At 38.4% G+C, this 24,461-nt stretch overlaps 1 protein-coding gene across 8 annotated transcripts in view; it reads right to left on the minus strand.

Moving 5' to 3' along the window:
* Window positions 1–957: 957 nt before the first annotated feature.
* The window catches only part of POU6F2 (POU class 6 homeobox 2), a 351,623-nt gene continuing 328,119 nt past the window's right edge, over window positions 958–24,461 (minus strand). For 6 of the 8 annotated variants that reach the window (XM_051798730.1, XM_051798729.1, XM_051798731.1 and 3 more), the window contains 3 exons: window positions 17,264–17,432; window positions 9,369–9,537; window positions 2,779–6,251 (listed from right to left, as the gene is read on the minus strand). In XM_051798730.1, coding sequence (XP_051654690.1) covers window positions 5,747–6,251; window positions 9,369–9,537; window positions 17,264–17,432 — 843 coding nt within the window. In that variant the 3' untranslated portion in view covers window positions 2,779–5,746. Of the gene's footprint in view, window positions 1,056–2,778; window positions 6,252–9,368; window positions 9,538–17,263; window positions 17,433–24,461 lie in introns of those variants that run through there. The other 2 variants (XM_051798733.1, XM_051798728.1) reach the window with 2 other exon arrangements.

The following is a 24,461-nucleotide window of genomic DNA, read 5'->3' on the forward strand; positions in this document are numbered from 1 at the left end:
GTAGGTAGATGAATTATGTGGGCTTGAAGTATGGCTGTTAGACCATGGTATGGAGGCATGATGCCTAGAGGAGCTGATGCAATTTTGGTGCCCCTATGAGTCTAGGGTGTGCTAGGCTAAATATTATGTTTGCTGTGGAGCAGGTATTTACCAGTGGGTACATGTAAAGACTATACAGTCCCAAGACATCCCTCTTGGGGATTAACTGTGTTGATAAACTCCCTGTGAGTAGGTGGTGTGTGGAAACCTGTAGTCACTACTTTTGTAATGAAGCAGGCACATGATGGGTTAGCCCATAATACAAAATACAAAATGGCAGTGTAGGTAGTACTAAGAAATGACTTCTCCTTTCTCTTTGTTTCCAGCTTCTGTTTACCTTTGGATTCAGCTGCTTTTGTTTCAGACCAAAGGAGGATTTGGGCACCTAAAAACTTGTCTACTTTTCCCACATATGATAACTGGTCTAACAAAATGCTATACCTCTTCCATATCCACCTTGTTTATGAAGCCTCTACCAACATATCTACAAGAAAGCTACCTTTTCTTTCTCTTTCTGATGCATCACATAAAATACAGAAAATGCACAGAAAAGGAAAATTCCAATCTGGAAAAAAACCAGGACAAATAAATATTCCAGGTGCTCCCTGGGTTTTCTAATCAAATAAATATTTTGGTTTAGTTTTTGATTATTTAACACATGATACTGGAAATGTAAAACAATATCTAACAAAATCAAAGGAAAAGGTCTTTACAAACGTTTTGTTTGAGGCATTTCTGTGACCTAATATCTAATTACAGAAAGAAATGAGCAATGAACCTCATGAGCTCTGCAAAAATGCAAGAGAAATCATTTGAATGGCTGACCCAGTCTTGCTACCACACTTCCCTTCTATCACTTACCAGGACTTTGTTATGGAACTGTGGAAGCATGGGGAGATACACTGTTTCTGGCCTTCATGTCCATCTGTGCTTTGCTCCGTTTGGCCTGGGGGATAACACACACTCACCTGAGTGATTCCAGAATATTCCTGAGGTAGATCCTCTACTCTCCATCCCTGTAGAGAAAATAAGACATCGGCAATGCATGCACCCACTCTGGGTACAGAAACAGTGTTTAGTTTTGTAGATAAAGTTATGCCTCACAGTGCAAATGGATTTTCTTTCTTCCTTTCTTTCAAGCATTTAACTATTTTTGTATTGAACTGATGTGAAATTACATGAGCTTGGATAATGTAAATAATGCATGAGATTTAAGACAAACACATAAAATGAGCTTATTTTTCATGTCAAACAATTCTTTATTTTTTATGGTACAAATTAAAAGTGACAGATCTGAAGCTGTTAAGAAATACACAAAGTGCAGCTTTACTGACCATACAGATATTGCTCTAGATTAAGTACAGTTTTTGTCAGTTTTTTTTATTTTTTTTTTCATGTTAAGCAACCTGTGCAGATAAATCAGCTTTGGTTTCAAAGTCAGAGTAGTAAGGAGCTTCTAAATATCCAGTTTGTTTTCTTGGTCACAAGTCCACCATATTGACTCCTTTTGCATTTATTCATATTTTTTAACAACACAATACAGTCCATTTTGTACTGCCATCTTTCCTGCTGCATGCTCCATGCATGGAAAAACAGATCTCTTTGCAGTGCTTCATAAGTGACCCTGGTGACCATTCTGTAGTTTATAGCACATAAGACAAAAATAATAATAATAATAATAACAATAATAATAATAAATAATATCACTTTTTAACAATAAATAAACAAATGTGCCCCACATAATCTTGAGTTGGAAACAAGCAAACCACGTGACGAAAAGCTCATTACAAAATGTTTTCCAAACAGATTTTACAGTCAAACATTGACATGGAAATCAATTTACTCTCTTATCTTCTTATTTGAATGTTGGTCAATAACTGGGTACAAGTAGAGTGCTGAGGTAAAACACTGATGAACAGTTTTATTTTTGTATTTTTTTAAATAGTAACAGTTTAGTATTGCGAGATTGTCAGCAACATTTAGCCATATCTATACAATGTGCATATACCTACATACATTGAGCTTTGGTCCAGCATTGAGAAGACGAGCAAAGGCATTTTACATATTTCTTTTTGGTTATAGCTTGAGTTCTTTGATACGCCTCTACTTGTTCCTTCCTAGCTCCTTTCTGCTTTCTTGTTCTCTCTTTTTATTTTTTTTCTTTTCATTTCTTTTCTTTTCTTTTTTTGGCTTTTTTTTCTTTTTCAGTAGTAACATAAAGAAATTTGAACCATTTGAATGCATTTGATTTCTTCAACTGTCCAAAATAGCTTTTTAGTTAAAAACATAAAAAGACAAAATCAGAACAGTAAGTGAACCCTTGGTTCATTATTCAAATAATATTTATACATATATTTAAAAAAATTCAATTATCAATAAATTGGAAAACCATTAAACAATCACATATGACTGAAGAGACTTTTGTTTCATTTGCTGGTAGCAATCTATCCTTTAGTCACATGCAAAATTAAAAGGTATTCAAATGTTATGAGTACATGAAAATTGTTTACAAATGGAAATGAGAAATGTTGCTAGTAACAAAATAAAACAAAATATTTATGGCCTCCCAAAGATATATGACTCACACATAATTTATCTTCCTAAGAATCTGTTCAGGCACCATTTATGCCTCATTGCAAATATTTGTTTATAGAAAAATTAATATAAGAAGCATTACAACACTTTATAAATAATTTACAAAACATAATACAAAATTAGAAAACTGTAAAAAAAATCACTGCACATGGATGGTTTTAAGACTGTGGGATGAACATTATTTTTTCTTCCAAGCTGGCAATTTATATTTATTTTACATTTTCACTGTCCTAGTTTTATCCTTCTGATATGTACTTTGGAACAGAAAAGAGCTTATGTAACTGCTGCCAGCATATTTTTAAACATTTAGTATCTTTCATACACTGTTTAGTTAACTTTTCTTCTTGAGGGATTTTTCTTCATGGAATTTAGAGCAGTCCCTGGGAGAATTGGAAATTTCATTTTTAGGCAAAGAATGGTTGATGGGGATGGAGCAGGGGAGACTATGGTCTTAAGGATGACTGAATGGGTAATTGTGTATGTGGCATTAATGACTGGGCAATTAGGACTGTGCTGGAGATACGGGTAGGATTTCAGGAGTGTCTGCTTCCAAATACAATCTGTTCTTCCCTGCTTCCCTGTTGGCTTCTGGTTGGTGGTCTGATCCTTATGTAAATTGAACTGTGGCCACAAAATTGGGGCTGTTTGATATAGGTAACAGAGATATTTCTGTGGATATAGGTATCTTTGGAGACAGAGGGCAAAAAACCCCACAAACTCAGAGGGGCAGATGTAGCTATGAGACTCTCTTTACTTTACATGCTCAGCTCGGGTAAAGCATCTTCTTTGTCCCTCACAATTTGCCTGTGGTTACTGAGGTGATTTTCCCCCAGCAGTTATTTATATATCAACAGTTGAAAAAGAGTCAATAACAATCTTCACTCTCCTCCTCATAAAAGCAATACTGAAAATATCCTTAAACATACCCTGCTGAAGCTTAAAGCCTAAAATGCATTTGCTGGACGTGAGCCCATCCTGGAGTACTGGATTGTCAGTGCTCTCCAACCCTGACCTTTGAGAGTGTTCACATTTAGAAGCAGTTTCTGGCCCTGATAATGGTTCTCTGAAACCTCAAAACTCCCCCAGCCATGCAGCAAATACCACACTCTACAAGGCAAATCCCATTAATAAAATAGTGAGGGCCAGATTCAAAGCCTGTTGAAATCAATGAAAGTCTGTTTCTTTCACTAAGTTTTGGAGTTCTCGAGTTCTGGAAAACTCTGTTAATAAAAGAGGTGTTATTTGAAGACTCCAGCACTTCAGGAACTTCCTTCAACATCCTGGGTAGACCAACATCCTGGGTAGACCGGAATCCAGTACAACCATCCTAAGGTCAAGGACTGCAATCAGGAGTTATATCAGCAGAATTTTATCATTTCTACAGTGAGTTGAACCAAATCACTGATGGTTTTTTTTGGGAAGACCTGATCAAGACGCAGCTTTCACCCTAACAGGGTTGAACCCCAAAGGCTGGAGCAGAACTCAGCCAAAGATGAAAATTGCAGACAACCCTCACAGGTCAGCCCATACCCCATCAAGAACCTGAAACACTTTTCTTTTGCCCTAAGCATTGGTATACTTGTAGGTCCAATGACCACAGTATTTTAGTGGTTTGTCCAATCAAAAAGGAAGCCACAGAGGTAAACTGTCTTTAAAGGAATATCAGTTCACCTACATATTGCAGGTGACCCACCTTACATTACCAAGGGATATTCACTGGGTTTCTCTACATCCCAGTTGCTTATGCTAGCCAGTGGCCACAGCAAACACCAGCAGAAACACATCATCCTACTGAAGAAGTTAACAGGGCAAACATCAGTATCAGGATACACAAAAAACGGCAAAAGAAACAAAACACTACCATTGAAACAGTCCATAGTGATCTAATGATCAAAACCTCCTTGTCGCTTCTTGGCCTGTCAATTTGTTTTCATCAGAATCTCAAAAATTTCTTTGGCTAGCAGACTTTGGAGAGAAATTGCTTCAAATGGAACTATAATATAGATGCAGTATCAAACCAAGTGTGCAGTTTATATTTATACTACAAAATGAGTTTTGGTAACCTCTGCAGGTTCACAGCCAAAGGACAGAGAAATCCCAAGCCACACATTTGACAAAAAGCACAATGTTCAGTGTGGGCTGACAGTCCATCAGACATAATCCTAATCCTTCTTGGTCCTATGTTGCATTTCAGTGTATCAATATAAAAGTCTTCAAACAGTACTGAGTTATGTGGGTTTGGGGAAGGGGTGGAGAATGAGCTGGAAGGGAGGAGGCAGTAAATAGAATCAGAACCAAAAAATAAAAAAAGAAAAATGCGAACCAAAAAATAAAAAAAGAAAAATGCAAACCAAAACACACACCCTTAGAAGAGAAACACCAAACCCCACAAATCTCAATAAAAAGAAGTTATTTTTGGCACCCAAACACTAGGAGATTGCAAAACTCTGGACTAAAAGAAAAGGAGGTGACCACTATGGAATGGCTTTAACACCTGTTTGTACACACCTGCAGGGGTGCAAACAAGAATGAGAGAAACTAATCCTGTTGTTTTTCTCTTTGCAAAATACAAATGTAAAAATTCATAACACAATTTTACACTCATAAAAGAGTACACTAACAATCTAGTTTGCAATGCCATGTTTCTGACTTTGGTTAATAGTTTTCATAGTGAATCAGCACTTGATACCTGAAAGGCTACAATCACTCCTCCAGGTGGCAGGCTTGTATTCTCTTTTAAACAGATAAAAGTTTTTTCTTTTTTTTTTTTTTGTTTGTTTTGTTTTTCCTTAAAATGTGTTCATATTTTCATAATATACAGAAAAAAGTAAGCAGTTATTTGGTTTACTTTAAGTCCATTTAAAAAAACTGGCTTTTTCTTTTTTTTGGGAACTAATTCTACGACACACACACACACTAAGTGTTGTGTATTTTTTTTTTAATAGGAAAACCCATGGACATTTATAAACTGTTCTGTCCTTCTTGTAGTTTTCTCAGTCTTTTACTTACAAGGGTGATGAATAGGTATTTTCTCAGAGTTCAAATGGTTGTGTTTCTGTTGGTGCAATTTTGTTTTCTGTGTGGTTTTGTTTTGTTTTGCTTTGTTTTGTTTTTAGGAATTTTCTTCCAGAGAGTCTGTTAAAGGCTCCATAGGAACTGCTGTCGCAGGCTCATGTTGTTTCAAACGTTTAATTGTGTTCTTCAGTGCTTGCCTCTTATTGCAGAACCAAACTCTAACTACTTCTCGGTCATAGTTCAGTTTCTCTGCAATCTCTGTCATTTCTTGCCCAGAGGGATGTGTGTTCTTCTCAAAGTGGGCATTCAAGATTTCAAGGGCTTGTGGCGTGAATGAGGTACGCCTCTTGCGCTTTTTGGATGGTTCACTTCCAATAAACTCGGTAAGGTTCTGCATACCTGCTCGATGGCGGGCCTCAGCCTCAGCCATCCACCGCTCAAGCACCGGCTTTATCTTCTGGGCACTTTTAGGGGTGATGTCCAGCTTTTCAAACCTGGCAGGATACAAAAGGCCAGGGTTCAGTTTGGCTGTCAGACTGCTAGCTATAGTGTTCTCTTGGGCTTCCTGTGGTAGGAAAAAGTGGCTTCTCAGGATGGTGTGTCTGAGGGAAAATTGAGAAAGAAGAGTCTTACACTGATGCTCTGCCAGGGTGGGACTTCCTGCCTGCCTAACTAATTGACTGGCAGAGGTAATTTACAATGGATTATGAAAACTGTCAGGTAGGTATATCTATAAGTATATATATATAAAACTAGATATTTAAGCTAACACATAATGAGCACTACAACAAAATTCTAAGTACACTAAATAATGTAGGTTAAGAGTCACATTTTCATATTTCTGATGATCTTCACAACCCTTAAGACTAAGTCTAACTACAGGAAATGATATCAAAGGTAATTGCATTTTATAATCTTATCTTTGTGATTAATCCTTTTGTTTTCCTTCCCATCCTGTGTTGTCCAAGCACCACAGCCTTAATAATACAAGCCAATGGCAGTCACTAGCCTCTGAATATCAGGTTTCCTTTCTGTTTTTTCAGCAATTTTCACTGTTTGTAAGTTAATGCTATATCCCTTTTCGAGGTTGGAAAAAGATTCCCATAGCCACGGTGGTGTTCAGCTGAAACAGCTGGACACTTTGCAATTATCTTGACTGCCCCCACAATGTGCAAAGAAGAACTCATGTTTTCCAGATGAAACCCAGCATAATAGTCTACTAATATGCTGTGGCACCAAGCTGAGTTTATTGTGGGATTTCTGCAAACTGTACCAGAATGATATCATTTCCTGTAAATAAGGTCTTCTATATATCATTTTGCCATCAAAAGTCTTTTGCCAAACCAGATTTTACAAGTATTATAAAACATCTGGAAAAGCAGCCACACAAAGCTTTAATCCTTTCAAAAACAAGCAGAAAAACTGAGTTCACACTTCAAGTCTTACAGGTAATTGTTTCTTTCCTTTACTGAGTTCATCCTCTTTTGCTACACATTAAAAAATCTTAACCCAAGTCTTCTGGTGCCACCCATTTGTATTTCCCCACTTCGCATGTTGCAGTATTTAATGTTGCAGAAAGGCAACAATTATTGCATGATGCTGCTCTGCTCTCCAGCCCAGCCAGTGCTGAAACACCACCACCACTACTAATCACAGCATGCTCTGGAGATGAGACAACCGAGTCAGTGCCTTTGTGCAAAGAAACTCAGTGACTGGAGTTGGTAATTTTTTGTGTCACTATTCAGCATGTGGAGGCAGCAGAAAATATTCCAGCAAGAAACAAAGCATTTCTCACAAACAAAGAATAAGACAAGGAATAATTTCAGATAATAACACTCCAAAGAATTTGTAACTGGTGCCTGACATCCTAATGTGTTATTGACTACAACATGTCCAGTGATATTTCAGGCTGAAGAGTGTGTTTTCAAATGTATTGTCTCAAGCTAAAGAAAACACTGTTATTTGCATGCAGAACATATCAAGGTGATATATTGCTAATATGACCTGCACAGGCCAGCAGGAGACTCTACTTTTGTCTTTGAGTTGGTTGTTCGACTTGTTTGCCTTACTGTCTCTTCCATTAACCTGGAGTTCATACTGAATCTCCTTTGGTACCCTTAAATGAAAAGTTAAATCTACTATTTCTGAGGAACACATACTTGTTCTTCAACACAGCTTGTCTTGGTGCTTAACAAAAAATGCACAGTCATAGCTTGTTATTACACTCTGAAGTGGTATCCATCTGGAGCATGCAAAAGAAATTAAAAAAACCTGTAACCTTGCAAGTATTTGGGACCAGCTTGTGCACCCATTCCTCATGTTCTGAGTGTTTTCTCAAGGTGTGAGAAAGAATGAATGAAATGAGAAGACAGAAAACTAAACAAAAGCAAAGGAAACTGCAACGTGTCTCTTTAAAGTATAGTATATTAAAGAGCAACTTAAGGCTACAAAAAATTGTCAGTTGCTAAAACTCCACCTGTTTTAGGCATTCTTTATCTACTGACCACAAGGAAGAAAAAAAAATAAGAATTAAACCTTAGTAATAGGGAACAATAGCATTCATATCATTGGCACTGCTTGTTAGTGTTGATACTGTAGTACATGTTTGGCGTAACGATATACAAGTCTTGAAACAAATTTCCCAGCAGTAGTATCCTTGTATAGACTGAATAAAGGTTATTTTCTACAGGGAGGTATCTTATAAGAAAAAACAGTAGGGGAGACCATAGAAGTGAGAGGATCCTATGGAGCTTTTTGTATTTAACAACAATCAATGGGTTTTATGGAAAATCATTGAGCAAAATGTGAGCTGCAAGCTCACTACCCCATACTGATGTTATTTATAACCTTAGTCTTTAACTGCAGGAAAAGTACACTTCCGTTCTATGGGGAATACATTAAAAGTATAAAGAGCAGATAAAAAGACAGAGCATTTCATGGATCACCAAGAACGAAATCCACTTAAATGAGCTTAGAGTTGGTTTCTTGGCTTTCACTGATGGGGAAGGACTATAAGGCATTGCCCAAGAGGAAAAAGCTGTTACCTAAGTGTGTTTGTTACCTCATGCATAAACATGGGATTACTTTAACACACATACATGTATATAAGGCATTTGCTTCTACTTTAACTCTGTCAAGACTGTATTATGATTTCTTATGATTAGGACAGATTTCTGCTTCTGTTTTGCATGCATGGGTTTGTCTTTTATCATTTGGGTGATAAAAGATGAATAGCTGCTGGTTTGCAAGATAGCAGGAAGGCTATTTTTTTCCCTTCTATGTTGCCTAGGTAAATCATCATTAACATCCTCTATGTGAAGTGCTAACCACAGTAATATAGGTTTTAACTTAGCAGGGATGCAGCCATGAAATATTTGTTCAGTAACCCTATCTGTAGAAAATGGCACAGTATGAAGAGGGTCAGCTGGTGCTTATCCAGCATCAGCAGGGTCTCCAGCTCATCTACGGAATTAAGTCTCAGTGCCAGAAACATTGTTTCTCACTTGTTTAAAAAAGGAGATAAAAATAAAAGACCAAAGCTACTCTAGGCTTACACAATAAGAACATTTTATCTGTCAGTTAACATTATTGGCCAATTTAAATCTCAGATTAAATAATAAACTGTAAAGACAGGAGACTCAAACACAAGCATGCTCTTCACAATAAGCTGAATAATTATTAAGAATAAAGGGAGGAGAGTTTATGATGTAACTTGTTACCTGCAGATGGCAGACTGGCTATAGGCTGGGCCTTCGGTGGCGCTTAGGGCTTGGCCAACTTGAGTCTGTGTCAGGCCAAGGGACAGGCGCCGGATTTTAAAAGCTTTGGCAAATTCTCGGATTTCTTCCAGGTTAACCCCATCCACCTCTCCAGTGGCTGTTTGAGGATCTGTTGAGATATTTTTTTAATCATGTCAGTTCTTCGCATCACATATCAGTGGGATAAGCTTACACCAGCTTTCATTGTCAAGATGTTCAAGTTCAATTTTTTTAATACTTATCCCTTTCTCTTCTTCCCCAAACAGAAACAGATTTGCCTTGTCAGGTGTGTTATGAAGTATGTTCTTATTGCTAAAATGCTAACTAGGCTGCATTGTTTGCAGGTGCTGATGGAAGTTTTTCAAGAACTGAACTTCTGAAAATGGCCAGCTCACCTCAGAGTGAGCCCAGGTGCCTGGGCTCTTCACTGCCAGTTAAGCCTTGCAAAATCTTCCCTGGGTTGAGGAGTCATGTTCCCTGTTTTCCTTTCTTATCAGATAGAAAAAGAAGGCTGATGTTAACATATTTATTTCCAGTTTGTGGGGAGGGCTTAAATGTATGTATGAACTGCTTGGATTTTTAACTTAAAATCAGGACTTTCTGACTTATCTAAAATTAATGCCAAATAAGGAGATTCACAACCATTTCTTCCCTTTTCCACAATACACAACACAAACTGCCATCTGAACATCCAAAATAACCCAGCAAATGAACAAACCCAATAAAAATGCTGCCTTTAGAACCCATTTGATTTAAAAATCCTCTTTAAAATATGCCCTTCTGAGAAGCAGCCTTTCAAGCTTTTCATTCTGCTTCCCATCAGGTTGATAATCAAGGAGCAGCAACATTGGATTTGGATGGTAATGCTGCACAGTTTTTTACTTTTACATTAGCCCCTCAGAAGATAATACTTATGATGCTGTGAGAATAAATCTGTCCTTCCTCTCTATAGCAGTTTACTGACACAGAAGCCTTTGTCCCTGAAAGGGCACATAATAAAGCATGTCTACCACAGGAAAGCTCCTTTGGAGATGGATAACTCAGTCAATTTAGGACTTATCAAGGGAAATGACACAACAGCTGGAGAATGGAACTTTCTCCCCCCTCCCAAGCTACTGATCCCTGACTAAATGAAAGTGTTCACCAAGTCAGAGACAGCATGGGACTGGGACAGTGGAAGATTTCAAAGTGTTGTGCAATCCTGCATGTAGTGAAACCATTCTCCCGGTGAGACATCTCTATTGTTCTTCACCTCATTCCTCAGATTTGGAGGTGAAAAGTTTGCAGCACAATAACCCCTCGATTTCTGTAAATGCAAGCAGTTGTGCAAGGACAGAGCTAGACTACATTACTAAACCCTATATAAGAGTGGCTCCTGCTAGTATGACATAGCTGAGGGCTCATCAGCATTACAGTAACAAAGCTTTTATTTTCAGGGGTTTATAAGCCTGGTGTAAAATTTCCTTATGATGGAAAAACATCCTACAAAAAAATCTTTTTGTCCAATAATAGACAGAGGGTAAAGGGTTTTCTGATATATAAATTCAGCCTGTATCTATTCGTTTCTGGAGTGTAAGAAGCAGACACAGCAACAGTATTTTTAAAATTCTTGTGTATGCAACCAGGGACCACAGGTAAACATTCACATAGGCTGAACCTAGTTTTGACAATGCTTCACACTCAGAATCATCTTTCCTGTTCTCACTGCTGTGCTTGAGCTCACCTGTACACCCATTTACTCCTTCAGTATAAAGCTAGGGTGCATATCATTTGCTTTTAAGTAGTCAGTGCTATGACAGTGGCCACTCAGGTTTATGAAGTAATCACTTCCATAAAACACAAATAGTGCTATGAAGACCATTCTATTGACATTATCATATAACAGCATAGGTCTGTTTTACTCTATTGCTATTAAGATACCATCAATACGTAGTCTTGAACTCTGTGAACTAATATATGTATGTACATAAATACATTCAAATAAATAATGGGCTTCGTTTAAGCACATTCTGAGCTCTCAGAATAGTTGTGCATATAGTGCATTTCATATTTTAGGAAGAGCGGCTTATTGAAGAAAGTAAATAAACAGTTGTTTCTTAAATTAATTGAATATTCCAGGGAAGGCAGCCCAGTACCAACAGGAAAATAGAGAATACCAGTTCTATTGAGTGGCTGGAACCTACAGTAACAGCATTTCAAGACTCCAAGTTTATATTATTGCATGAGGAAACAATGGCTGTTGTGTCTATGAAACTATTGGGTGCTGGAGAAAGGTAAGAGAGTTGTCTGGGACCATTTAAGGAGGTATGTGTACATATCTCATAACAAAAAAGAAAGACAGACAAAATTTCACCAGTTGTCCTGGTGGATGGTGAAGGTAGGTGAGGAGAGTTGAAGAAATAAAATCCACAGGCTCTCCTGCATTGAAATCCCTTTTTTTCTACTGAAGGGAATACTTCTCCCAATTTCGAATTCTTCTGAAAATCCCACGAGTTTGTTGGCAAGTGAAAATATGCTGTGATTTTAATAGTTAGGGGAAAGAACTGCTTCAGAGAAATCAGTGCACCCTGAAGGAGAAAGCAAATTTCTGTTGTACAGGGTTCTGCCACAGGAGGGATTACAGGGGGATGATTTCCCCAGTCAGACAGGAGGAGAAATAGCTGGCAGGGGAGGTCCAATGGAAAGTAAATTGGATAAGAAAGGCAGGACAAAACATTGATAATGGAAAATGGACTGGAGCTCAGGGGAAAAAAAGAATAATAATTTGTTTATGGGAAGCATTTTAATTTTATAGTAACAGATGACAGTAAAATGAATTCGGAAGGAAGAAAGGAACTTCATGGAAACACAAGCCTCAGAACAAGGGGAAACCAGTGATTTCCACAAAGAGAACATATGGTGGAAAAGTTAAAGAAATGAGTAGAGGGATGCATAGGAAAATGAAATTAAAAAAGGTAGGAATAATGATGTAGAATTGAAAGAAGAGACAACAAAAAAGACAAAAGAGAAAAGAGACAGGATGAGACAATATGAAGAAATCATACAGAAGAAACAGGAAGAGTAGAGATGAATCTTGAATAAGTTCATCTTGCTTAGGCAGAACTTCTTTTTAAACATCCTTTATTTGGAAATAACGATTTTTTTTTGCCTTTAGAATAACTAGCACTTTTTGCTGGTTAGGGATGAAGGGGTGATGATGAGATAAAAGGGAAAAGCTATAAAGAAGACCACAATCCAGGGGAAAAAACAGGACAGGAATTAAAAAAGAAAGGAAAATATAAAAAAAAAAAGTAAGGAAATGAATCTTTTTAAAATTCAGACACATGTTAAAGAAAAAATACAAAATCATAGAGAAAATAAAGTTATTAAAGACCAGTTCTTAATACCTTCTCTTAATACTTGTACTTTAGGAATTTCTCTGATATGAGGCAACCTCTTGTAAAAGAGTTACTTTCTTTACAGTCACTGTGCAAAAGCTTGCCCCAAATATTTATTTACTGAAGTTAAGTTGCTCTATGCACTTTGATTAACCAAACAAGCTGGCTGAATGTGCCTGGTTTTACATGAACTTTGCTATATTTAGGAACAATTTCTGGAATATGGAAAATCTCTGCCAAGGTACTCAACTCTAGGACTGCTGCTGGAGGTCTGGACTGCAGTTTTGGAAGGGATGAGGAAAAAGAAGTAACAATATTCCTACCTCAGGAGGGATGAAGCAATCAAAGGAGGCCGCAAGTTGTTCCTTGCTGCCCTCATGCCTATGAACTTCTTTCAGAACCACTGACCCATTGCCCACCTCATCACACTAAAAGACTTTAAATGGACTTTTAGACACTGCTTTTAAATCGCAGGCCTGGTATACAAAGGTCTGCAGCCGGTGTGGAAGCTATGAAGCTAAGAGGGCTTTGTTTAATTATGGGCCACAGCCTTGACGAAGAGGTGCTCCTGCCCTTTAGGGATCTGTGTCTAGAAGCTGAGCAGATTCTACAAAGAAGCAAAACAGGGATGACTTTCTGTCTATTTGTTTCCCCATGTGCAGTCACATTTGTATGCAAATGGATTTTCAGTCACATGAAACAATTTTCAAATTCATGAAGATCGTTTAATACTATTTGTCCAAAAAGTATCACTGGTTTATTAGCAACAATAAAAAGCTATGAAGGATCCTGTCTGACTTTTCATGTTCCATTACACAGGTTGTTTGATCTTTTCTTACTGCACTGATCATATTTTCCTCTTTCTTGTAGGCTCTTTCCACATTACTAAAAAGCAGTAGGTAGCTCTACTGTGCCCTGGAACACCATCACCATCACTGTGGCAGCTCAAGCAGGTTTAGGCAGGCAGTGTTAGCTCCAGTTTGTGCTTGGTTACATGCTTTCAAGGGTATGCTGGACAGACATTATGGATCCTTGAGATGGTTGGTTTACTTCTGTCTGTGTGAGAATGCTATGTAAATGGCAGAAGTGAGTTGATCTGCCTCTCATGCTACTCCTTCTGTTGGTCTTGAGTGGCTAGAGACTGGATGAAGCTGGAAGCATAAATTCAAAACAACTCTAGAAGTTTTTATTTATGTATAATTATCTATTATGGGTTTTTTTTTCAGGAGATCCCAATCAATAACATCTTCCTTTGGAATGCTCTTAAGACTCTGAATTCTAGTGAGTTAATGTCCAAATGCAACACCTTCCTCAATCTGATAGGATGAAAAGTCTCTTACGGTTGTGGCTCTAGCCTGCTTTGTGACAGGACAACAGTAAAGACAGAGAGACTGACTCGTTGCTCTTCTTGGTGATCATTTCCCATACTCCTCTGATGGCTTCTAGGGAGTGTGGGAGTGGCATCAGCATGATTTGGATGCAGAGGGGGCAAAAATTAACCTTTAGTCTAGAAAAGAAAAAAAAATGATGGAAGGAAAAAGCCAGACTACTAAGGAGCATGGATTTGAGTCTGGACTGGAGGGAGAGAGGGCCTGACTGTGCAGAGAGTAGTAATCACTGTGGTAGAGAAAAGAAAATAGGTAAAAAGAAGTAGCACTAGTGATAAAATAAGATAGAGGAGGACAGAAACTACCTAATAAAAAGACTGGTAACAGGGCACAGGTATGGTCTGGGGGCAGCGACTGAATGAGAGCTGGAGGGGAGGAAGTGAAAAGGGAAGAGGAGCTGGGCAATGATGGACTATAGTGAAAGAACTGCAGGGAGAAGGCTAGAGGAAAATGGAGGCAAAGGGAGCATAGACTGTGTGGAGAACAGTGTGAGGAAGTAATGGGACTGGAAAAGGATAAGCAGTGAATGGAGTCAAGCCTGAGAGGATCAAATAAAAATTCTATGTTCATTTGTGTATCTCCCACTCATGCCCAAATAGAATCATAGAATCATAGAATCCACCAGGTTGGAAAAGAAATCCGAGAGCATCAAGTCCAACCCCTGATATATAGATATTCCTGTGCCTCATACTCCTCTGCTCTCAGCCAAAAGCATAAGCACAGCATGTATCTTATTCCTTTTAGAGCAGGACAAACAAGGTGATAACAGAATTATCAGCTTTTCCATCCATCCAACAGAAGATCTCCTATTTCCAACTACAAACATAAGCATTATCTCACTATATGATTGATTTATGTTATTTTTTTCCCTTTGTAACAACCTTGAAATGTATCCAAGGAAAAAATAAAGGTAAAAGAACATCCTTAGAGCTGCAGAAATAAACACTCAGAAGCTACAAAATTCTGGAGTTACAACAGCCCACAGCACAGTGTAGCATAGATTTTGAGCCCTGGACTACCAGTTAATTTTCATGTGCCCTGTCCAGTGCACAGGATGAATTGTCCTTCATTACAGTTGAAATGATTGATGTATTGCCTTTTTACTTGTTCAGTGTGTGGCCCCAGACCCCTATTAAAGTCCTTCACTCAAGACATCTCCTCTTGAGCCTTTCTGGTTTTTTTTAAATCTTAATTTATTTTATTGTGTTTCTACAAGATGAGAGTCTTCCCCTTCTCATTCACAAAGAAGTGGACAGATATTAAGGAAAAAAGCATTTTTGGGTACCCAGTCTAGGTCAAGCAGGAAATGGTGTTTTAGATTGTCTTTAAATGGTTCTTGATACAGTTCTACAGTGAAAGGGCACTTAAAATTGTAACTGTGAGTACCAGGTTCTTCTGTAAATTAAAGTCCAGAATCTCAAGATGGATATTGAGGGAGCACTTGCGAAAAATCTCTTTTAAGTGATTTGCCTGCTGTTGCACTAGAATTACATAGCAGACAGAAAGCTTCAGGTCTTTAGGCTGCTATTGCCTGAGACAAGACCATCCTTCACCCTTCTACAGCTCCCTACCTCAAATGTTATACAAACTGGGGAACAGCTCAGTGAATCAGGTAAGGAACAAACCTTGGGACAACAGCCCCCCTGTTGCATTAGTAATTCTGATGCATCCCTAAGACAATTCCATTGGGAATGCACTGAAAGAAGGATGAGGAAAAAAATCATGATTGCATGATTTTAATCACAATAAAATCTTGTTGCAATAAAATACATGTTCTAAGAGGAATTGCATACAATTGAACAAATAATTATTTTTCTAGCATCTCCTAAATTTTGATGGGCTTATTCCGCAAATTTAAAGGAGCTTCTTCCATGTTGCTTTTATTGTAAATAAGAATGTTCACAAGAGGAGCTATTCTGGACTAGCCATTGAAATATAACTTATTCCACACCAGCTATTTTACTCAATTTTCCCACATAGACAAGGGGTAAACTTTATGTATTTTTAACATGAAGCCTCTTATCTTACGAGCATGTCTACATGAGAAAATTTACTGACAGATCAACAACAGTATATTTATATCACTATAATTATAACTGTAGCTATATGCAGATATTTTTATTACAGAATAAAAGAATTCACACTGGGAGTCATATCAGCATAATTTTACCACTCTAGCTCTACTAGCTACTTCCCCATATAAACAATCTCTGAAATAAACTAACCAACATTTTTTCACGTATTTTCTTGCATGACAGTTTCTCCAAGCCCTTCATAAGCTTGTATCAATCATATATTTTACATTAACAATATGGCATGAGCTATAGTGTTTGTTTACGTGAAATATGTACATGAAGCATCACTGAACAAGGTCATCCAAATCACTTGATTTTTGCAGACATGCAAAAACTGTTAATATGTATACTCTCAGCCCATTGTTATTGCTATGTAAAGACCAAAGTTAGGGCTGATAAGCTAATAGCAAAGACCCTGATCTGTCTGATCTGCAAGAAAGGGCTGTTCAGGTCAGCTAACACTAAAACTCAGTTTTACTGCAGCATGCTTCTTTCTTCTCCCCCACATGTTCCAGTTCGTTCTTGTTTAAATTGTGCAAGCTTTTCCTGGCCAGAAAAGTCTCTTACTCTAGATTTGTGTTATACGAGGGTTTGTAAAATGGTTCACTATATCAACTAAACAAAAAAACAAGCAGCTTAACTGAAAGTAGGAGAATCTGTTTGCCCACCAAATTCTGAGAAATGTAATTCATTATACTGACTAATTCAAAAACTTCTAATTTCAAAAAAACATAAACTACATTTCAGTTATAAGAATTGCCCTCATGGGCCAATTAATGGCTGCTACCATTTTTACGACCATTTACAGCATTGATTACAATTTCTCAAGGCATGTTTACCTTCAGCCACATCCACGACAGCACTTAGTAGTTCTTACTGGCGAGAGTCACTCTACTTAGCAATATACAATCTACTATATTTAAAAAAACAAAAGGAGGGAAAGCAGATCAGGAAACTCAGCATCGAGGAGGACAAACAGAGGGGAGAATTAAGGAGAGCCAAGGAGCAATACTTACTGCTGACTAACTGGCCAACGCTCAAAGCTGAAGAAGAGGAGGATGAGGAGGAAGAAGAGGAAGCCTGACGCACTGGGCTTTGAGACATAGATGCTTGACTGTGAGCCAAATGCAGGAGATTGGATTGTGAGGCTGCTTGTCCCACTTGCGTCTGGGAGGGCTGATGGAGCTATATGTTAAAATGTAAAAATAGGTATTTAGAAAGTGAACCAGTAATAGAAAACCTTCAGTGCACCATCTCACCCATCTACTTCTGGGGAACGAATCATATCGGAGCACTAAACACCATGGGCTTTGTTTGGGTGACTGTTACAGAGCAATCTGAGCTGTTTTGAATGCTGTCTTTCAATTTTTACTCAGTTTAACTGGATACTTAATCTAACTAGAAGCTAAATACTGTTTTTGAAATTGGTGATGAGACATATGACATCCACAGCAGCATTCTGACTTATTAAATATATGAGCTTACCTTTTTTCTGACTCATTAAGTTAGACTTTTATTCCCTACATAGGTTCTCATATAAATCAGCATTGTTTCGGAGACGTCCTTTCATACTGCAGGACCAGGGCCAAGAAGAGTGGGAATGGGGAAGAAGGACATAAATCGGGGCAAAATCTCTTTCCTACGGGAAGTAATAATTTGTTTTATGACATCAGATCTATCAAACAAATAAAAGTGATGAAAACTTATTTCGCAATGGATGAATTATCCTTGACTAAAACTCACAGGGAAACTTCTGATCCTCATTCACATCAGGACTGTAAGCAGTAAGACACACATAAAAAGTCTAGTGAGTATGGTAAATGCAAATGATACACTGTGATACATGAATCTGAATTTTTTTTTACAAATTTACAAGATTATAGTCTTTGGTTGTTCACTAGGGGAAAAGAAAGAACCATTAATCCATTCTGCCTATTGTCTTGGTTTGAAATTGCCCCCCCTGGAGCCGGGGGGCCTAGAGGTGAGGTGATTGGGTCCCAGGGCAGTCTCCCCTGGAGGATCAATCACCGCTCGTTTTGTTTGCTCCTGTGAAAAATCAGATATACACAACTGCCAGAAGTGTGAGTTGGCAGCTGTGTGTGTAAGAGAGGATTAGAGACATGAGGGGTGGCTGGGGGGCCCCCGAATCAAGGGGGCCCCTGGGCCTCCTCTGCCTTGGTTCGACTAGGGCTGGGGCAGTTTCCTTGCCTGTTCTTCCCCTCCACTGTAAAGGCAGTTGGAGCAGACTCGGAGGCCAGCTAGGGGAGTTGCAAATATTTACTCCCCTAGCAGGCATGCTTGGTACTGGAGCCGAGCCAAGAGATGGGCAAACATGCTCAGAGCTTGGAGAAGTGGCTGCGACTCATTTGCAGAGCTAGAAGAATTCCAAGTGAAATTGGAAATGGGCCAAAGGGCTTGGGAGTTGCCCCTGCAGAGGTTTGACCAGGGGCAGCCAAAAACTGACTTGGAGAAGGAATGAAAATTCCAGGACGCGTGCACGTGATAAGCTGAACTGAGCTACAGCACCTACAGAAGCGAGGGAGAGAGAGAGAGAATCACACAGCAGAGATTGGCACGGAACCAAGAGAGCACAGACTCAAACTATTTTCTCGGACTTTGTAAGGAAGAAAAGACTTCAGTAAACAGCTGGGGGTTGGTGGGGGGAGCGGATCAGAGAAAACCTTTTTTCCCTGAACACTCCCATGAGAGAAAGACTGCTTAGCTATCAGCCCAAAGGCTTTTCCTGGACTGAATTAAGGGAGAGGCTTAGAGGGACTGATAGAAGTGTGTAATATTGTATATATATAGTTGCTTTTAGCTTGTACAGTATTTAATTTGTATAGAATAAATGCATATATCTTCCCTTCCCTTTTCCCCCTACAGAGATGTCTCGCCTGAAAGTTTCTCTCCGGTGTTAAGGTAAAATTGTGGGAAGGGGTGGGGGAAACCTGGAAATTGGATTTTTAGATTTTTGTGGTGGTTCAAACCACCACACCTATAATATGCTTTCATGTGAGACTGAAGACTAGGAACATTCTCTGGTACTGATTTTCACATAAAACTCCCAGAAAATCCAAGGGCAGTCTCTCTACAGAATGAAGGTACACAATGGACCTTACAGTTCTGAATTGGATTCTAGTAGTCCAGTAAAGCCCTTTCAGAGCATAAGAATACAGTAATACAGTTCTGATGTACTCTGGTGACTGCTACTTATACCTTTATTTTATGTTGATTCTTGGTAGTGATCAAAAAAGATCATAAAAATATCCTAAAAGGCTTCACTTTTCAGCAGGAGCTGTTACCTGCATTTTCTAAAAGGGGAAAAGATAATGGCCTATTTGGTCTTGCTTGAAGTCAGCAATTCAAATCTATTTCTTAAATGCTAAGGAGTATGAGTTTTTTGATATCTAACTGAACAAATGACTTTAGAAAAGGAGCTACATTTATTAGTAACAGTCAAATTATATGTATTATGCTCCCAGGACACAGAAATGACTGATGCTAAGTAGAAAACAAATTGTATAGCACTGTAGATCAACGTATCTGTTCACATTCAAGATGACATGTTTCCGTGGAATATGAATGAACTATTTTAATGACAGTGTTCCTCTTACAGTCTGTTTAAGAATGGAAAAAATTACAACTTCTTTTTCTACCTTCCACATGGAATGATGAAACAGAAAATGAAGCAAAAACTTTGATTTACTCTTTAACAATAATGACAATTATTTATCTGGCCAGTTTTAGCCTATTCTGACTTCCTTAGGGACCAGTAAACAAAAGCATTTTATTATCTCAAGGATTTTGGAGTTTGGATCAAGCACAATTAAAAAAATATAACTGGCACTTGATCAAGGGCATGATAGTTGAGAAGCTGATTGAAAGGCTTTCAGATTTCAGACTCATGCAAGCACCAGATATCTTAAAAAAATTTCTCTAAGGACTGGATTTTATCTTTAGACAATTCTCAACCCAGAATATCTACTTGTATAATATCTTCTCCTAGGGAAACATCCCACTAGGAGGGCTGGCCTCCTCTGAACACTGCAGAAATGGACTCTCTGCCCATCCATTATACCCACATCACATCCAGACCGCAGCTTTCAGAAACAAGCAGGCATTTGGGGTCTGGGTCTGTTGTCTGAGGGAATCTCTGGCAAAACTAAAGATTTCAGTCTAGGCAAGGGAAGATAAGTACTGTATTTAGATGAGTTGGATGCTTTCACACCATGTGGAACAGTCTTAAAGATGTTAGTACTTATCTATGAGGATGGAGGAGCAAATGCAGCAGCTATCTTTAAAGAGAAAGATCTGCAAAATTATAGTCCAGTCAACTAAACCTCAACCGTGGCAAAGTACTGAAAAAATAATCAAACAATTTGTAAGCACCCACAAGAAAACAAGGTAGCAATGGACAACATGGATTGTTAGGAACAAACTGTGTCAAACCAATCTGATCTCCCTCTAAGACAGGGTAATTGGCCTTGCAGACAGGGAAAAAGCAGTAGGTGGTTTGACTTTACGAGTGTCTCGACACTCCCTCGTGTGATATTCTTTAAAACCTAAGGAAACATAGTTTAGGCGAAATTGCTGCAGAATGAATGCAGAAGTAGCTGGAAAATAAAACTGAGAGGATGGATATCTGTGGAAATAGAATTGTGCATGCATGGTGCTTCTGTCCTCATTTTGCACTATTTAATATTTTCTTGATGAAGCAGAGAATATAATTAGTAAATTTACATGTTGATAACATGCTGGGAGGGAATTTCGACAGGCTGGATGCAAGGATTAGGAATCAAAATGTTGCTATCAGTTTGAACATGCCAGCTGCAATCCTGGGGTCTTACAAAAGTGACATAAAGGCACTTCCCATACCAATCTGTGTGAGTGGGAGTGGTGTTTGCAGTGCATGTGAAGTGCACCTTTTCTACTAAGCATGGGAGAGACCTCTGCAGAGAGGAATGCCATGTACACAGCTAGATGCCAGACTTCAGAAGACACCTGGCACAAACTGGCCACGTTAAATCTAAAGAAGGGAAGACCAAGTGGAATATGATGCCTGCTTTGAACACAGGCAGAGCTAATGAGGAGATAATTATTCTGTCTTACATTTTATACTAGAGAGAATGAGACATAACCTGGAAAGTTCAAATTAGTTTCTGGGAAAAGCTGTCTAATGTGGCAGTGAAGCACTGGCATAGATTGCTGGTGGAATCTGTGGATTTCTATGAGAATGCTTAAGAGCAAGTTAGCTAAAAATAGTTACTCCACCTGAGAACAACAGAGTGGTCTGGATAACCTCTTGAACCTTCCTCCCATAATTTTTTTATTATTCTAAACAATTTCCCATCAGTATTACTCAGGCAGATGGCAAATCCAGCATTTTCCAGCCATGCTACATATAAAGTTCGTGAACAATTGAACTGCTGAGCATGTGCACAATAAATTTGAAGCTTCCAGGAAGCTCCAAGAATGAGAGGGCATTCTGCATTCTCCAGTTGTGCATGCAAGGAATGCACACAGTCAGAGCACATGCACAGTGTGATGGTTGAGGCTAGGAAGTGTTTGGTTTGGTACATGTATTGTACAATCCATTTGCAAATATATCTTTGAAATAACTGGGATACCCAGAAGCTTGACAGTTTTCTTGTTGAAAGTCCAGAAATCTTTAAACAAATACAGAAATTCCCAAAATATAGCTGCGCAAAAAGGAATATGGCTAGTATTCCTACACAGGAACAGGTGCAAAAGCAATATATAAGGGATATTTACAGATTGTTGGTTTATGACTCACTGTTTGTGAGGGAGAAGCAAGCAATTGGGTTGAAGAGGCTAAAGAGTCACCTTAAGACTTGACCAGAGACTGAGGGAGGATTCCATTTTTAACTCCCTACATAATTTCCAGCACCCCCTCTGATTTACAGACATGATGGTTAAGCTGTAAATGTCCCGCTTAAAGAACAATGATAGTTATCTATGTCATGAAATTGCATTAAAATACTCTCTCTCTTTTCATCCACTATAATTTCCACTCCAGAAATAGCCTTAAGGAGACACAACGATTAGATTATGAATTAGATTCTAGATGACAGAATCAATTTGAACTTGCAATAGCTGACTTTTCCCAATTTTAGACACGTACATATGATATGAATTATATTTATGACTGTTGTGCATTTTCCATTTAAAGACAGAAGGAGGCACAGAAATTACAGAAGCAGTTGCTGTAAGTGCCATTCAGTGTAGGTGCATATAGTAGACATGCCAGAATGATGACTTTATGCAACACTGATCAGTATCTGGCAGGAATATATGTATGCACACTACAGCTTGAGGAATGAGGTGAATATGAGAAGAGTAAAGTGCATCATAATACTTTATAAGAATAAACTGAAAACTGCAAAGGGCCTGATTCTTATTTCTTTTACATCAGCTTTACATGCCGCTGTTAACAGTGAAGGTAGTATTGACTGACAGTGCAGAGACAAAGAATGAATAAGGTCTGTAAACTGAATTTTGTTTTAAAATCATATATGTAGAATATTCCCATCCCTGGGATGGTTGACAGGAGTTCTGTATTAAAGGTCTTGTAAGATCAGGGATGTTGTTCCCTGCATCCAGAAAACTGCATATTAGTGATAGAGTAACACCATATTTTACATAAGACAAGGAAAAAGAAAGAAACTAAGGGGAACTAAAGAAAACTTTCGACAGAATATTGCCCTGTATCATAACAGAACTGCTACTTGGTTTTACAGAGAATCTGGACAAACAGCAAGGGCAAAATAAGGACTTAACGGAAAGGAGAAGAAAGTAATGAGTTTAAATTGCAGTAAGGGAGTCTAGGGCCAGGCATCAGGAAGACCTTTTGAATGCTAAGGAGAGTGGCCTAGGTTGCCTAGGAATGTCAGAGAACCTCCTGACCGAAGATTTTTAAGAACAGGTTAGATAAACATCTGTCAAGAATGATATAGGGACAGTTGATCCTGCCTAGGGGGAGGAGATGGACTAGATGACCTCTTCAGGTTCTTTCCAGTCCTATTTTTCTATGATTCAGTGAAAAGGAAATCTGAGAGATGAGGGAACACAACAGATTAGAGAAGACAAAGGTGAAAAAGACAATATAACAAAAAGGGCACAAGAGATTAAACTAAGAGGAGTAACACAAAGAGCAAGAAATACATTTTAAACAATCCTCTTTATGATATAAATAACTATTTTCAATTTTTTTCTGATGTCAGCTAGTTCTTTCTGGGAAATACAGACATCAGCTCTTGTAAAGATTGAAGTCCATGGAAGGTGCTGAAAAATAAATATCTTTATATAAAAAGAGATTCCCAAACATTGGAAATTCCATGATAATGCCTTTCAGAAGTAGTAGTTTAAGTGTTTTTATGCTTTTATTTTTCCTATAAATGGAGTCCTGTTTACACTTACTAAAACATTTCCTAAAATGTCATACATTTTAGGATGAGAAAGAATGGTGGTGTTCTGAGGCCACTGCACTGGTGTGTTGATTTGAGAGCAGCACCATGGCAGATGAAGTCTGTCTTCAAACCTACTCATATTGCATGATCAGACATGGGCTTCAAAGACATTTCCTTAAGCTTCCAGCAAATGGAGAGGACAAGTTAATGCACATATCCACACCCTTCATGCCAAATCACTTTCACAGTCAACTCTGCCAGAATATTTCACAAATACTGTATCCCATCACCCTAATTTTGCTTACTCAAATAAATTCAAGTAAGTGAATATAGTAATCTGAATACAAATGCTATTTGATACTTAATAAGCATCTTCTCTCTCACTATAGTATATTATAGTACATATAGTATAAAAGGTATCTCTTCACACTGCTTAGGCCAACAGAATAGGTACATTTGGAAACTAGCATTTGGAAAACAGATGCACAAGAATCACCACAGGCCCATCTAAGAGGTAGCTGTGTCCTTTCAACAGTTGATCTGGAGCATGATAGCCAACGACAGCAAGGATGGGGAACTGACTACGTAAGAAAATGCTGCCTAGGAGCTTGTTTCACTGTGTTAGAGCTGGCAGAAGCCCAAAGCTGGTTGTGCTATAAGACACAATGAAATATGAAAAGTTCTGGCAGGCAGTGTAGATAAAACAAGACTGAGGACAACTGGGACTACAGACCTGATTTAATGAAGCTAGTATGTAGAAGGAAAGAGCCAGGAAACAGTGAGAAGG

This window comes from Manacus candei, unplaced genomic scaffold (genome assembly GCF_025592945.1).
Source record: "Manacus candei isolate 608988 ecotype Guabito, Panama unplaced genomic scaffold, ASM2559294v1 h1tg000049l, whole genome shotgun sequence".
Classification (NCBI taxonomy): domain Eukaryota; kingdom Metazoa; phylum Chordata; class Aves; order Passeriformes; family Pipridae; genus Manacus; species Manacus candei.